Source organism: Culex pipiens, chromosome 1 (assembly GCF_016801865.2).
Source record: "Culex pipiens pallens isolate TS chromosome 1, TS_CPP_V2, whole genome shotgun sequence".
NCBI lineage: Eukaryota > Metazoa > Arthropoda > Insecta > Diptera > Culicidae > Culex > Culex pipiens.
In genome coordinates this window covers 54,113,859-54,128,810 of record NC_068937.1, presented here as the reverse complement: position 1 = coordinate 54,128,810, position 14,952 = coordinate 54,113,859, and the positions used below count along the sequence as shown (strand labels likewise).

General features: G+C 34.8%; 1 protein-coding gene across 1 annotated transcript in view; it reads right to left on the bottom strand.

The window, feature by feature from the left end:
• Nucleotides 1–8,733: 8,733 nt before the first annotated feature.
• LOC120432667 (katanin p80 WD40 repeat-containing subunit B1) overlaps nt 8,734–14,952 on the bottom strand; it is a 32,216-nt gene continuing 25,997 nt past the window's right edge. Inside the window, exon 6 of the mRNA XM_039597920.2 lies at nt 8,734–12,860. Within this exon, the coding sequence (XP_039453854.1) occupies nt 12,623–12,860 (238 nt within the window). The 3' untranslated portion in view covers nt 8,734–12,622. The remainder of the gene's footprint in view (nt 12,861–14,952) is intronic.

Here is a 14,952-nt window from a genome sequence, read left to right as displayed (position 1 = left end):
CAGTTCTTAATTAATATTTAACTTCATATTGAATTTCTCAAATGGGTAATTCTCTACCAACTCACACGAAATCGGGAAAAGTTGCCCCGACCCCTCTTCGATTTGCGTGAAACTTGTTCCTAAAGGGTAACTTTTGTCCCTGATCAAGAAATCCGAGGTCCAATTTTTGATATCTCGTGACGGAGGGGTGGTACGACCCCTTCCATTTTCGAACATGCGAAAAATGAGGTGTTTTTCAATAATTTGCAGCCTGAAACGGTGATGAGATAGAAATTTGGTGTCAAAGGGACAGAATTCGGAAAAAACGTATTTTTCATCGAAAAAAAACACTAAAAAAGTTTTAAAAGTTCTCCCATTTTCCGTTACTCGACTGTAAATTTTTTTGGAACATGTCATTTTATGGGAAATTTAATGTACTTTTCGAATCTACATTGACCCAGAAGGGTCATTTTTTCATTTAGAACAAAAATTTTCATTTTAAAATTTCGTGTTTTTTCTAACTTTGCAGGGTTTTTTTAGAGTGTAACAATGTTTTACAAAGTTGTAGAGCAGACAACTACAAAAATTTTGATATATAGACATAAGGGGTTTGCTTATAAACATCACGAGTTATCGCGATTTTACGAAAAAAAGTTTTGAAAAAGTTACTTTTTGCGTTTCTCTTTGTTTCGTCGTCCGTGTCTGTCGCGGGTGACCATGAACGGCCATGATCGATGACGACCAACTTTTTCAAAACTTTTTGCCTTCCTCACCTTACTGAGGAAAGGCTATAAAATCACTCGAAAAATGAACTTTTTAGTTAGACCCCCTAGACCTAGCCCTAGACCTACCTTTATTTGTACATATCGACTCAGAATCACCAGCTGAGCAAATGTCTGTGTGTTTGGCTGTATGTAGACATGTGTACCAAATCAATGTCACTGGAATATCTTGTTACAGGCTTAACCGATTTTGGCCGGAATGATTTTAATCGATCCGTCTTAACGTCCCCTAAGTTGCTATTTAAATTCATGCAGTTTTATCATGTATTTAAAAAGTTATGTTAAAAAAACTGTTTCATATTAAATTAAAATTATGGTAAAAAGAGTGTTTTTTTCATGAAACCCTCACATGTTATATATTTTTAGAAAGCATATGAGAAGACCTTTCTTGTGGATTAAGAATTTTCAAGATCTGACTTACCTATCTAAAATTACAAGAAGTTTAAAAAATGGTCTGAATTTACATAACCTCAAATGGTCCCGACTGATCGCCACGAAAAAAGCCTTGTAGAGGGATGCCATTTTCCTGAAAGGCGGTGTCTGTATAATCTTGACAAAAAGTCTGTAGAAAGTCTGTTTTTTTTTTACTCGTCACTTATTTTTATTAGGACCTCTTAGGTGCTGCGATCACGTTAGGGGAGAACCGTAAACCATGTGGACACTTTAGGGGATTGTAATCACTTTATAAATGAGAGGAAGGCACCAACACCCTAAAGGTGGATTAAGTTACGTTTTTTCGTAAAATCGCGATAACTCGTGATGTTTATAAGCAAACCCCTTATGTCTATATATCAATTTTTTTGTAATTGTCTGCTCTACAACTTTGTACAACATTGTTACACTCTAAAAAATAACCCTGCAAAGTTAGAAAAAACGCGAAATTTTAAAATGAATAATTTTTTTTCTAAATGAAAAAATTACCCTTCTGGGTCAATGTAGATTCGAAAAGTACATTAAATTTCCCATAAAATGACATGTTCCAAAAAAATTTACACCCGAGTAACGGAAAATGGGAGAACTTTTAAAACTTTTTTAGTGTTTTTTTCGATGAAAAATACGTTTTTTCGGAATTCTGAGTACGCCATCAAATCGGGCGTCTAATTTTACATAAAAGTCCCTTTGACACCAAATTTCTATCTCATCACCGTTTCAGGCTGCAAATTATTGAAAAACGCCTCTTTTTCCGCATGTACAAAAATGGAAGGGGTCGTACCGCCCCTCCGTCACGAGATATCAATAAACGGACCTCGGATTCGTGATCAGGTACAAAAGTTACCCCTTAGGACAAAGTTTCACGCAAATCGAAGAGGGGTCGGGGCAACTTTTCTAGATTTCGTGTGAGTTGGTAGAGAATTACCCCAAAACGAAAAAATAAACAATTCATAAGTTGAACATATAAAACGTTTTGATTAAAAAAATCTATTCTAAATTGAAGATAACTAAAATTCTTGTTGAGTTTTTCAATAGTTTTCAGTTATACATTGAACTGCAATGTTTTTTTTATTTTTCCAGCGATTTCATGATTACAGTTCTATTCATTATGAGTGAGACAACCATGGTCAATCTCTCAAGTTTGTCCAAATTACTACACATCACGACACGATTGATTGTATGCAATTTGGACATGAGCTAAACTATTTTATCTTTTACATCCTATCTTACAAAGCACGATTTTGTTTGAAGAACCGCCTTAGGTTCTTTCAGCCGATAAAAAACATGTTTATTGTTCATTGAATCGAATAAGCACAGCTCATCAAGCTAAAGTCTTGCAGTAAAAAACTATAATAATTTCTAATCCGACTGTCCTTTTTCTCCCTCATCACCTCCGCTTCTTGGGACCCAAAAGCCGACTGCTACATTTTTTTTCCTCTGTTCAAGTTTTTCAACTGAGTTGAACACATTGTCTCGCAATGTCCGTATGCCTCGGACCGACCCGTCAAACGGGTATAAATCTTATTTGTTGAAGAATTTTAATTTACGAGAAGATCGTCGCTCGTTTCACGCTGTTAATTTGATACAAGGTAGCACTTCTTAAGGCACAGCAGACCCGATTGGCGACATCCCTGCTCCGAATCGAGAGAATCAAGATGTTTGCCTATGTACTCCTTCGGAAAGTGGGTTGGGTGCAAACAACTGCTTCTGTTCTGTGTTAGTATAGAGAATGTAACGAGGACATGGGATGACACGTCTTTTGTACGACTTCAGGAATCAGATTAATGGATCGATTTTCGAGAGGTCTTTCAAAATATTTTCTATTGGAGGCTATTTATAGGGTCGACCCTCACGGTTTTCAAGAAAGAAATGTTTTCTTACGTTAGTCAATTGACGGAATCGGGGATAAAACGGCTTTCAGGAATTATCCCATAAATCTAGAGCACAAGAGTTATGTTTGGACATAATTTACCGTGGATTTATCTTGAACGTCGTTTAACCCTCTTACGCTCATCACAGACCCAACGCTCCAAAAAATTGTCACTTCAATTTGAAATTTCTGAAAAACTATCAGACGAATTGAACTATTTTTTTTTTGCATAGATTTATAAAAGCTAATTACACAACTGGATATTTTAAAAGTAGATGTCAGTAAACGTTTCAGTTTCTTCAAGGTATGATAGATTTGGGCTCCCTGAACACGCTCCAATCAACAGAATTTAATATTAGTGAATTTCCTGCTAAAGAATAATATAGTAAATTTCGGGAATAAATGCTATGAAATCATTTTTAGAAACCAAGAGCCTAAACTGATTTTCATTTTCTCAGAAGAAACCAAGGAGGCGCCTGGTTTCTTAGCACGGAATCATATAATTTAAACTCGAAGTTTACAAACTTATTCTTCCACAGGAAACTCACTAAAATCCAATTTGGTTGATTGGATCGTGTTCCAGGAGCCCAAATCTATCATACCTTGATGAAACTGAAGTGTTTATTGACATCAATTTTTTACTGGTAATTATGAAAAACGTAAAAATCTCAAATTTACTCTGGGTGGGAAGGGACTAAAAACAAATATTTTTGACACGACTTTGTAAATACAACGTTTCTTCTTGTAACTTTGTAAGTAACGTTTCTTCTTGTAACTTTGCAAGTACATAGTTGTAGAGCTAAAATTAAATATACATTCTATACTTAATGCATTTTACGTAAAATAATTTTGAAAAAGTGATAATTTTTGCCAGTTTTGACCAGTATTTCAAAGTTTTCACACTTGAAACTCAATCAAGTGCTTTTGAAAGTATTTTTTTATCAAAGCTCTGAAAATTTCACATAAGAATGACAGGATATTACAAAATACAAAAGGATGTACAGTCCAGACTCGATTATACGAATGCCTTGGAAAAAAATCACGTCAGATTATCAAATCTTCGGATAATCGATAAACTTCGATAACACAAAAAAAATATTCGTTGTATTATTTCTCATTGTCGAGCTTTGACTCATAAACTACGCTCAAGTGAATTTGTAAATCCAAGGCGGCCAAAGTGGCGGAGATGAAATATTGAAAATAGACATTTTGTAAAATTATAGGCAATTCACTATTCAAATTTGACTAGAATGGGGTCGCAGAACTCGTATTTAATTTAAAAAGAAGGAAAAAAAAGAAAATTATTATTTTTTGCTCATGATTTGATTATCCAAATCTTTGGATAATCGAAACTTTGGATTATGGAGTCTGGACTGTAATAGTAAAACCTTATTATGTTTGTCCAGAAATTACATTACTTACACAAACTTCTCCTGGAATAAGTCCTTGTTTACAATTAATAAGCCCCTTAAATCAAACGATTCGAAATATATGAAAAATCCAATGATCAATATGTAACTTTTATTCCATCCAGGACCCCGAAAGCAAACTGCAATCCTGCAGGAACCTGGAAATGGTGTCCCCCGCTGGGAGAGAAGGTCAAAAAATCAGCTTCCAGCTACGAGACCCGCCGCTGGGAATGAACAGCGCAGCAGCAAGTCGTCCGTCAGCCCGACCGTTTTTCTTTTTTTCCTCTCCTCTCTAATGATGGCTCTATTTATTCCGAAGCCGTGCCATGTGTCCCAACGGGATATCGATTTTTGTCATCATGCCCATGGGTTCAGTCAGGCAAATATTGTATTTGCGTTAGATTTGCAATTTTTAGGCAGGAGGAGAGGAGGGGTGCCAAAAATCATTGAGCACATTTTCGAAAATCATTCACGCGGGGTCTAAGAGCGCCTAATTCGGGCAAATCCGGGCAAACATTTGTAAACATCAGCGCCAGAAGTGGGTACTTTACTGTTCCGTTCTCGAGTTTTAAGGGGGAAGAAACTATCAGTCGATTAATCCTGGTTCTCACAAGGAAGAATGCGTTTCATGAATTTAAACGAGAAGTCACACCCCTCCACCGTATAATCAATCAATTAACAAATCCTCGCAAGCTGTCCGAGATCAACCTCTTGAAGGCGCGATATCTTCATCATTAGAGAGGAAAAAAACGCCCGTTAAACAAAGCCCTCGATCTTGATGGGGCATAACGAAAACAAAAAAAAAATACGATGTCATTCTGTGTAAACAAAGCAGGCACCAACCACCCGCGCGCGTGTGTCAGGACTCGCTAAGGTCCAAGGAGGCAGTGCAGTGGGAAAGGGGTTGGAGGTGTTTTTTTTCTCGTAGCCTAACGCAGCAGGCACGTGGCAGCTCTCTTTTATGTTGATATTTTCAACTTTGACGTGATTTTTACAATAGATTGGAGTAATCTGAAGGATTAGAGTGTGGGGATTGGTCCCATTAAAAAGACATTGAATATATAATCAATATTTTTTTCAGTTCTATTTTTTTAATGTGAGATTTTTTTTCACAACGTTGTTTTTTTTTATTATAGTAGCAATTATTTTGGATTTCGTTTCGTTTATACAGAAATTAGCAAAATATGTATGGAGGACACACCTTAAACTTAATTTGTCGGTGTGAATTTGTTTCGAATCCAAACAATGCCAAAAGTTTGCTTCTTATCTGAAATTTAGTGCTTCACAACTGTGTCAAAGGACCGAAAGCGCTAAGATAGGCCGCTTTAAATATTTTTAATTAACTAGAAACAATTTAAGACACATTTTCTTGTATTGTTTTTTTCACGTAATTTAAATTCTCATAGTTTGGCAGGTTAAGCAGCTCCTAACTCCATTCAATTTGCTGTTTTTAACTACTTAAACAACTTATTCTGTAAAACTGTTGTTAGAAACTTGCTTGCTCACTTCTTATTGAGCTATTTATCATTCGATTTCAGTTGAAAACGAACGGAGTTAGATGCTGTTCCCCTTTATAAGGACTCATTTGATATTTAATTTAATTAACAATTCATTTCATTCATTTCATTTTATTTGTAGCATAATTCATCATACAGTTTGGTAATTTGTTTTGCAATGTAGTGCCCCATCCTTTCATCTACGGTTTGATTCCTTTATCAATTGAAAGAAATTATGCTAAGGATTATGGTTCAACAAGTGCAGAAAAAGTTCACAAAAAAAACTGCAGGAATTAAAATTTAATTAACTTTTAAAGTTATTTAGGCCGTTGCAAATATTTTTTGAAGTTTATGTCCTCTGACTCTGACAAAAGCCAAATGAGGGGGGCAAAAAAAAAGTTTTAAAATTGATTTTACAAAAAATGCAAAAAATCTTTGACCGAGTAATGAATTTTTGAATCAATACTGATTTTTCCAAAAATTCGAAATTTTGGGCGCAAAACACTTTCGAACTTTGAATATAACGCCCTTCTGAAATGTTAGTCTTGATTGTAAAAAAAATAAAAATATTTTTTTCAAAAAGATCAGAAAATTTTACGAATGTTTCATATTTTAACATTGTAAATCGGACCATTAGTTGCTGAGATATCGACATTAGAAAATGATGGGTTGTTTGGGTGAGACTTAGAAAACATCAATTTTCCTGTTTTTAAATCTTTGCATGGCAATTTCTCAGCAACTAAGGATCGTGTCAACAAAGTTCAAGAATGCAAAATATAGAAAAAAAATTCTCAGCTTTTCAAAAATATTTTTATCAAGAGTGGGCAAACATTGGCACTAATTTTAAAAAATGAATAAAATATGAATATATTTAAAAAAATGAATATATCAAAAAAGTAACCTGAAAATGGCTATAAATTGAAAACGGTGCACATTTCACTAAAGTACTTTTATTTTCTCAATAGTCCTCAACAATACCTACAACTTTGCCGAAGGCACCAAATTGATCAGAAAATTCAATCAAATGTTACAGATGTTTGAATATTAACGTACCATTTTTATATGGACAGCTGCCAAAATTCTTTGGAGGCTTGTATGGGTGAACCAATTACACAACATAGCTTCTTTGGTCATAGGCAGGTTCCCACAAAGTTTGAGCCAAATAAAAAAAAAATAATTTTGGTAGAGAATTGCTCTTATAACTTTTTTCTTTAAAATACTAAAACCCTGACCCTGTCTTAAAATTATTTTTTTTTAGTCAAATATCGAGAAAAAAATAGTTGATGAATCAAATGTAGCCTAATGGGACAAGCTGTCAAAGAAGAAATATCTGTCTAGAAGGCCGCGGATTTTTTTTTCCAAAATGGATCTAAAAATGCATTGTACAGTACAGTAGTTGTTCGGTAACTGGGCGTTTTTTAACTGGGCGCTCGATAACTGGGCCGTAGCCCAGTTAAAAGGCAGACTAACGTCAAAAAACCAAAACAAACCGAAATGACCGAGGGGTTAATGTATGCAATAATCATGTTCAATATATAAAAAAACTTTTTTCAAATTTTTATTTGATTTCAAGGCACAATTAAAGAAATATCAAAAGTAAGCGTTGTAAATAAATTTGAGAAACTTTTATTTTTATATTTCATCAGCAAAATACTATGCATCGGTAGTCCCCTCGTAACTTTTCGTTCAGCCCAGTTAGCGAGCAGCATTCGGTGACAGGGCTACATTCTCAGCCCAGTTACCGAACAAGTTCATATCACGAAATGTGAAAAACACTACCAATAGAAACAAAAACTTATCAAGATAAATGCAGAAAAATACTAATAATGAATGAAGAAACACATAAAAAAAGAAGTAAAGTTTTTCGTACAGCCAGAGTTGTTCAAAATGACCTCCTGACTACGGAAAAAGATAAACAAGTGACGAGTACAGGGTTAAATTTGTAAACAAAATAAATTCAACAACCGCCAAACATCCCTCCTCTCCCAATCGACCATACAGAAAAAAATAATAATATCCTTAAGTCTTCAACAAACCCCGTCGGAATCTTCCTCCTTTCCGGAAATCATCCTCCTCGTTTGATCGTCTGGCTATAAAGCTGGTATCTCTTCCTGTTGCCTTCGCCGCCGGCACCGGTAAGAGGATTAAGGCGCAATCATACGATTTGATTGTTGACTCTTAACGTGAGCCTTCCCCGGGGGCCAAACTGCGTAACGGTTCGTTCCATCCTTCAAAAACAGTTCATTGAGACTCGGGCTGTTCGGATCATGATAATAATTCATAAAACACGTTTTGATATTTTTTAATTTTTAATAATTTTTTGAGTGGGTTTTAGTGTGTTTTTGTGTGTGTACAGTAGCAAATATTTTGTTTCCTCCTTTCGCGTTCCGACAGGATGTTTGTCCTCTATACAAAAGTAAACTGTTAATTACAATAGATTTTCTCGCTTCCCTCCCGGAAAGTTTCGTTTTGTTAGTTTTTCTCTGAGAGTGCGATTTTTGTTCCTGCTCAAATTAAAAGAAACAAGGCAACGAAAGTATTTCAGTTTGCTTAAGGATTGCAGCTTTTGTGGTGTAATCTCAGTTTGTTCTCTCTCACTAGATTATCGCTTGTCTTTCATATTGGGTTGCCGTGTAACATGTTTGTTGCTTTCACTCTTACAAAATGGAGATTTATTTGAAGGCACTTTGATTCTGTTTTTTCGTTATTCGTTAAACGTTAGTTGCGTTCTTTTGCTTGTATGGTTTAGTTTTGCTTTATAAATATTGTTGTTGCTGTTACTTAAAGTGTGAATTACTTTGGGGGTGAAAATCACTTAATTTACTATCGATTATTGGGGTTGATGAGTGTGTTTTTTGTGGGGTGTGCTATTTACAGACATTATGAAGTGGATTATTGATTTACCTACGTTGGAACTCTCTAGCACAAAGCGCATTCGATGGCCGATCGTTACAATTGTAAATGAAACACAATATTGTCATTCAATTTTGGAGAATTTCAGCCGATAAGAGCGTAACTTAGGGTGAACCATATTGTTCCTCTTAGAAATTTAACTGTCATGTTGCGGGGAACGCGCTAGCGTTCTTTTTTTAATGGATTTGTATCAAACGTGTTAAACTGACTGCACTATCTACTTTTGATAGATAACTGATATTGCTGTTTAATGGTAGTGTGTTCATAACTAAACTGTTTCGGTTTTGTACGTTTTGTGGTTGGGGAGAACATTTCTCGGGTGAGTTTTCAAAAAGCCGTAAGAGCCACCGTGACCTCTGACACTAATTTTCGTTTTTCTCCAAAATTAAACAAAATTTCATTTATTTTTAGTTTGGGGCACTTGAAGGACGTGTAGATGAACAATCTCAAGCATTTTTGATATTGGTTTTTCGTAAGTAGGTCGAGTACCGAGGCAAAAAGGACTTTGTTTACCAATGGCTCTTACGGCTTTTTGAAAACTAATCCGAGATTTGTTCTTATAGTACTGACGATTGGATTGTTAGCAAAGATCTGAATTTGCTCGAATTTTACACACATGTTTTATTTAAACTAGTAAAGTTATTTAGATTTCAACAATAAAAAGATAATTTATTTGACGTCTTAGCCATATGGTGTTTTAGGAAGAGTTATCAATTGTTATTCTTGATAAGGGCTATCGTTTAAAGTTATTGACACACCGGGTGGCGACATTTCAGGGTGTCAACCAAAATCCAACTTTTTTGGATGACGGTTTAGGACTTTGATGTTTTCGGCAAAGTTGTTGAGGAGATGAAAGTTTGCCCAGGATGTCAAATTTCTTGCTGATCTACAATAGATATAGGCTATTTTTGGAAAATGGTCGATATCTAGAGTTTTTTTTTAAGAAAAAAAAAGGTCCAGAAGCTATTGTGTTTCATATGTTTATAGGACCTTACCAAAAGAAACTCTTGATATGTTCGGCAAATGTAGTGTGTCGTTTTAAATGCTTCATTTGGTTTTGCGCCAAATGTGACATTCTGAAATCATAGCAACTTGGAAACAGGCTCAAAATCACTTAAAAACAATGACAACTCTTTAATTGAAGCTCAAAACGTTTTGCTGTCTTCGGTAAAAATGTGTAATTTTGTGTCATAGACAACTCTTCGCTGCAACTTCCAGTACATCAGGAGGAAATCCAGTTTTTTCGTGAAAACTTAACACGTAGCCTTATGTGTAGGACAAACTTCGAATGCGTTTTTCTCAGCTTGTTGTTTTTGCATATGGGACATTAATGCGAACATGGGCAGTCCAAATTTGATTTTGGTAGACACCCTGTATGTCAATAACTTTAAACGATAGAGCTTATTAACTACAACAACTCTTCCGAAGACACCATTCGTCCAATAAATGAGTTGATTTGTTTCCGATAACATTTTTTTCATCATCCAATAAATTATCCAAAAAATATTTAATAAATATTTTTCATATAAAAATATATATATTTTAAATTGTTTTTAGAAATAAATCTTTTAGGGAGGTCCTACCCGAGTTAAGGTAGTCCAAAAATCGTGTTTTTCGACGATTTTCAAAAAAACACGTCATTTTTTAATTTCAGTTTTCATTGTTTTTTTTTGTAACACACGATACCTACAACTTTGCCGGAAACATCAAATAGATCAGGAAATTTGTTCTTAAGGTACAAGATTTTTGAATATTTTAATTTTTTTTTATTTTTTTATTTAGTTTATTTTTTTGTGACATTTGGTCCACCCCCGTCAGTAGGCCTTGAAATTTGAAGAAATAATTTTGAAAATGTCGTGTCGATGAATGACAAAACAATTTTTTTGAGGAGTTTTCTCTTAGGAAATGCATTTTAAAATGAGGTTTTTCAAAAATCTATAAAAACAGGGGGGTGCCACGGGCGCGGGGTGGACTTGGGATTATTTATTTTTGAGGAAAAAACAACCCCCATACCAAATATGAGCAGAAACGTTAGCCCTTTTGAAATCTTAGTCTTGATTAAAAAAATCCAAATATTGTTTCGAAAAGATCGGAAAATTTCACGAATGTTTCATATTTTACCATTGAAAATCGGAAAATTTTATAGCAAATTTTTTGAACATTAAAAAAAATTAGAAATGGTCATTCATGGTCACTATTTTTGAAAATCGAAAAACTGCAAATATTTCGCTAAAATCAAAGTTTCGGTGGCCATATCTTGAAAACGTAGCCCTTCATCAAAAAATCTGGAAAGTACTTTTCGATTGCAAATTCGATTTAACATTAAAAAAACACGTACAATTTTGTTGTCGTAGGAAATATAGATTTTTTGTAAAAACACTATTTTTTCAAAAATTCATGACTCTGCAGTAGATCGGCAAATGGTTTTATTCCGTGTACCTATTTTTTCTCAATTGTCCTCAACAATACCTACAATTTTGCTCATGACTAAATGTCTGATCAGAAAATTCACTCAAAAGATACAGCTGTTTGAATATTTACGTACCATTTTTGTATGGATTTTTTTTTGTATGGACCGCTGCCAAAATTGTATGGAGACTTGTATAGGTGAACCAATGACACAAAATAGCTTCTTTGGTCATAGGAAAGGCCCCCACAAAGCTTGAGCCAAATTAAATCCATTTTTTTCAGATTTAAGGTTTTCTTTTATAGTTAGTCAAGAAACATGTGTGTTGAATTGAAACATTTTCAGGAAATTTAATCTTTTTTACTGTTATAATTTTGAAACATTTTTATTTAATGACACATTTAACCAATTAAAACATTACTAAAAAACAAGGAATGATTACACGGAAAATAATCGAAACTCTCCGCAAATTGTAATACTGCAGGACAGGGGACCGAAACCGAAAGATTAGTCAGTCGAAAGTACTTTTTTGTCGGGAAATATACTGATTTGTTACCACCACTTAGTTTGTTTATCAGTTCTGCTATTCATTATACTCTTGGGTAGCTTTGTTATTAAATGCACTTTTCTTCTTCTTTTTTTTGTTTGCTGTTGCTCTCAACTGGAGGGGAAGGGAAGGAAAACAAAAGGTTTCTAGACAACAAAACACAGGTTAATCACATTTCCTTGTTCGCCTTTTTAAAGCACTAAGTAAATCACCAATTTCCGTTACGCTTTCGTTTTTGTTTAGTGTTTCAAGCCGCGCAGTTTTGCGTTGTTTCGTGTATGTGTTGAATTATTGTAATTGACGCAAACTCGGCAGAGTTGCGGGTATTTCGTTTTGGTTATGTTTTTTTGTCTTTTTATTAAAACTAGTTGTCTGGGTTCTATTATAAAATGATTCGCATTATTTTAGTAGGATGTTTTTTTTTTGTTTTATATTTTCAATTAAAATTTTCAGTCTTATTAATAATCTGTATAGAAGTAAATGTGTGTTTTCTTTATCTCGCATCAATGTACTAGTTTAAAATTATTACGCTTCTATAAGGACAATGATAAAAACGAAAGAAAAAGAGTTAAAATAATTATACATTTAACTTCCTCGCGCGCTTTTCAATAAATTAGTGACGTTAGCGTGTGGTGTGTATTAATTTATTTAAATTCTGGACGAGTCAACCAATTCGCGTAAACTTTTTTCTTCTTCTTTTTGTTGTAAAAAAAAAACACAATCGAATCAAGACAAGGCTAAACAAAACACAATCGACTTACGTGAACCGCCCACGACGGCGACTTGGCTACAAATCGACCATCATGTTCTGCAGCTGCTGCAGGTTCGTGCCGATTTTCGGATTTTCCGGCAGAGTCCGTATCCGCAGCAGCCACGCCTTGCACTCGACGCACTTGCTGACGCGCTCCTCGCGGCTTACGTCCACGCCCAGCGTGCACGAGCCCCACGGATCGGTGTTGGAGCGGATCATCTCGAGGAAGGTGGTCAGGATGACTCGCAGGGTGTCGCAGGCACGGGTGCAGTGGCTGGAAAAAGTATTTTTGAAAATTTTGTGTTCATTTGACTTTTTAAAAGGACGTTCGATGGTTTAATCAGAATTTCGAAAATTACGTTATTACGTTATTACGTTTTTGACCACCTCCCCTCTCCCCCCTATCGTCACAAATCGTAACAGATGAGCGATCCCCTCTACCCCCCTGTAACGCGTAACTCAAGGTCTTCTTGCAATTTTGTATGAGTGCCTATATGAAAAATTTTCGTTACGTAACATAATTTTTCATCATACTCACCCCCCCTCCCCCAGTTTCCGTAACATTTCGTAATAGACTCCGACACCCCCCCCTCCCCTAACTGCGTTACGTAAAAAAAGAACGCTCCCTTAGTTTCTGAGATACAGACTCACAAAGAATTCGAATTGATAATAAATTTCTCTAGATGTCATCTAATTAGCCTGTAATTTTCAACTGAACTCGAAAACTATTGGACCGATATTCAATATTAAAAATTTAAACTTTTGTGAGATTTTCCAATAAAACTATTTGAAAAAAAAAGTATATTTTTTCTAAGCTGGAACATTATTTTTTTTATTGAAGAGATTAGAAAATTTTACATAAATTCGTTAACATAAATAGGTTCCAAGATAAGCCAATTGAAAATTACAGGCTTTCATTTTCATAGAATGGAATTCTTTGTGAGGCCGTATCTCAGAAACCCGTTTTTCAAAGTTCCAGAGAGAAAATTATAGGAAATCATCTCAGCTCTTCAAAAATAATTTGTCGGAGGTGCTCTTCTTTCAAGAAGTATTTTAAAAATGCAAAAAAGTGACTATAACTTGAGAACTGTACTTTTAAAAAAATGTGCAGGACTCTTTGATTGCAATTTAGATTTCGACGCCAACATTTCAAAAAGCACCATGTACAAACCGTGCGTTTTGAGAAAACCGCATTTGAATGTTGAGCACTAACGTGCACAGGGTGGGGCAACATGGGGCAACTGCCCCACCATCCTCAGAAATTTGTTCTAATTTTAGTCAGGGGGCGTCCATAAACGACAAAATTTTCAAATCGTCCATATAATTGCCCCACCTTCCTCGAGGAGCTGGCCACGCTACTGATGTTGAGCATCATTTTTCAATTCCCATTTTAATATAAAAGCAAAAGAAGATGATTTATTGATAACAAACGATGAAAAACGATGCTTTTATTGATACTTGATCATCCATTTTCAATAAAAAATTACTTCCGTCATTATTCGCAATTCGCAATTTCGCAATTTTCAGTGTAAGAACGGGCCTTGACCGATCTTATGCACTAGGTTCCCGAAGAACACGCACTGCCCTTACACCTACATCTCACCCTCACCCTTGCTCTGAGTCAGTACGAGCAGCACGCTAGAACACGCTTTGAGTGTTCGTGCCAGGCATGCACACCTTCTTTTCCGGTTACGCATTTTAACTCGGCCGGGGGTGGTACATTACGTAGGGTTTGATGTAAGTATAAGCGCCTAACCATTCATAGTGAGCCTATCAATTTTCATTAAAGCAAAAAACTGTTTTATTTTTAGTTTGAATTCAAAAACTAATTGTTATTTACTGTGTATTGTTTTCTCCTGAAATCTTTCCTAGTGTTGAGTCGTGTTTATTTGTTGCTATTTCTTTTGTCGCGGTGATTTGTTACAATTTTTGGTCCTAAGCATTTTATAAAAGTTTACCAAAAGTACAACAGTAATATTTGTGTTAATCCTTTAACCATTCCATAAATTGAGTAAGGGCTCAAACCTCACTAGTTTGAAAAAAAGGGTGAAGATTGAAAACAATAGACAGTAAAAGAGAATTTATTTTATAAAAATCAAGAATCAATAGTAAGAGAATGATGAGCGAATTTTAAAGAATAAAAATGAGAAGCTAGATGTATTAGATGTAAAATTAGACATTAGTTAATAAATAGAGATACAAAACAAGCTTAGATTAAAGTAACGATAATTTATATGACAGATAAAGAATTATTCAAATAAATAAATTCGCAATAAAATCAAAAAAGATTAGGCAAATGATAAATAGACTTGATATTACTAGTACATTAAGGAAAAGTATATGTTTAAGAAAAAAAAAACAAAGTT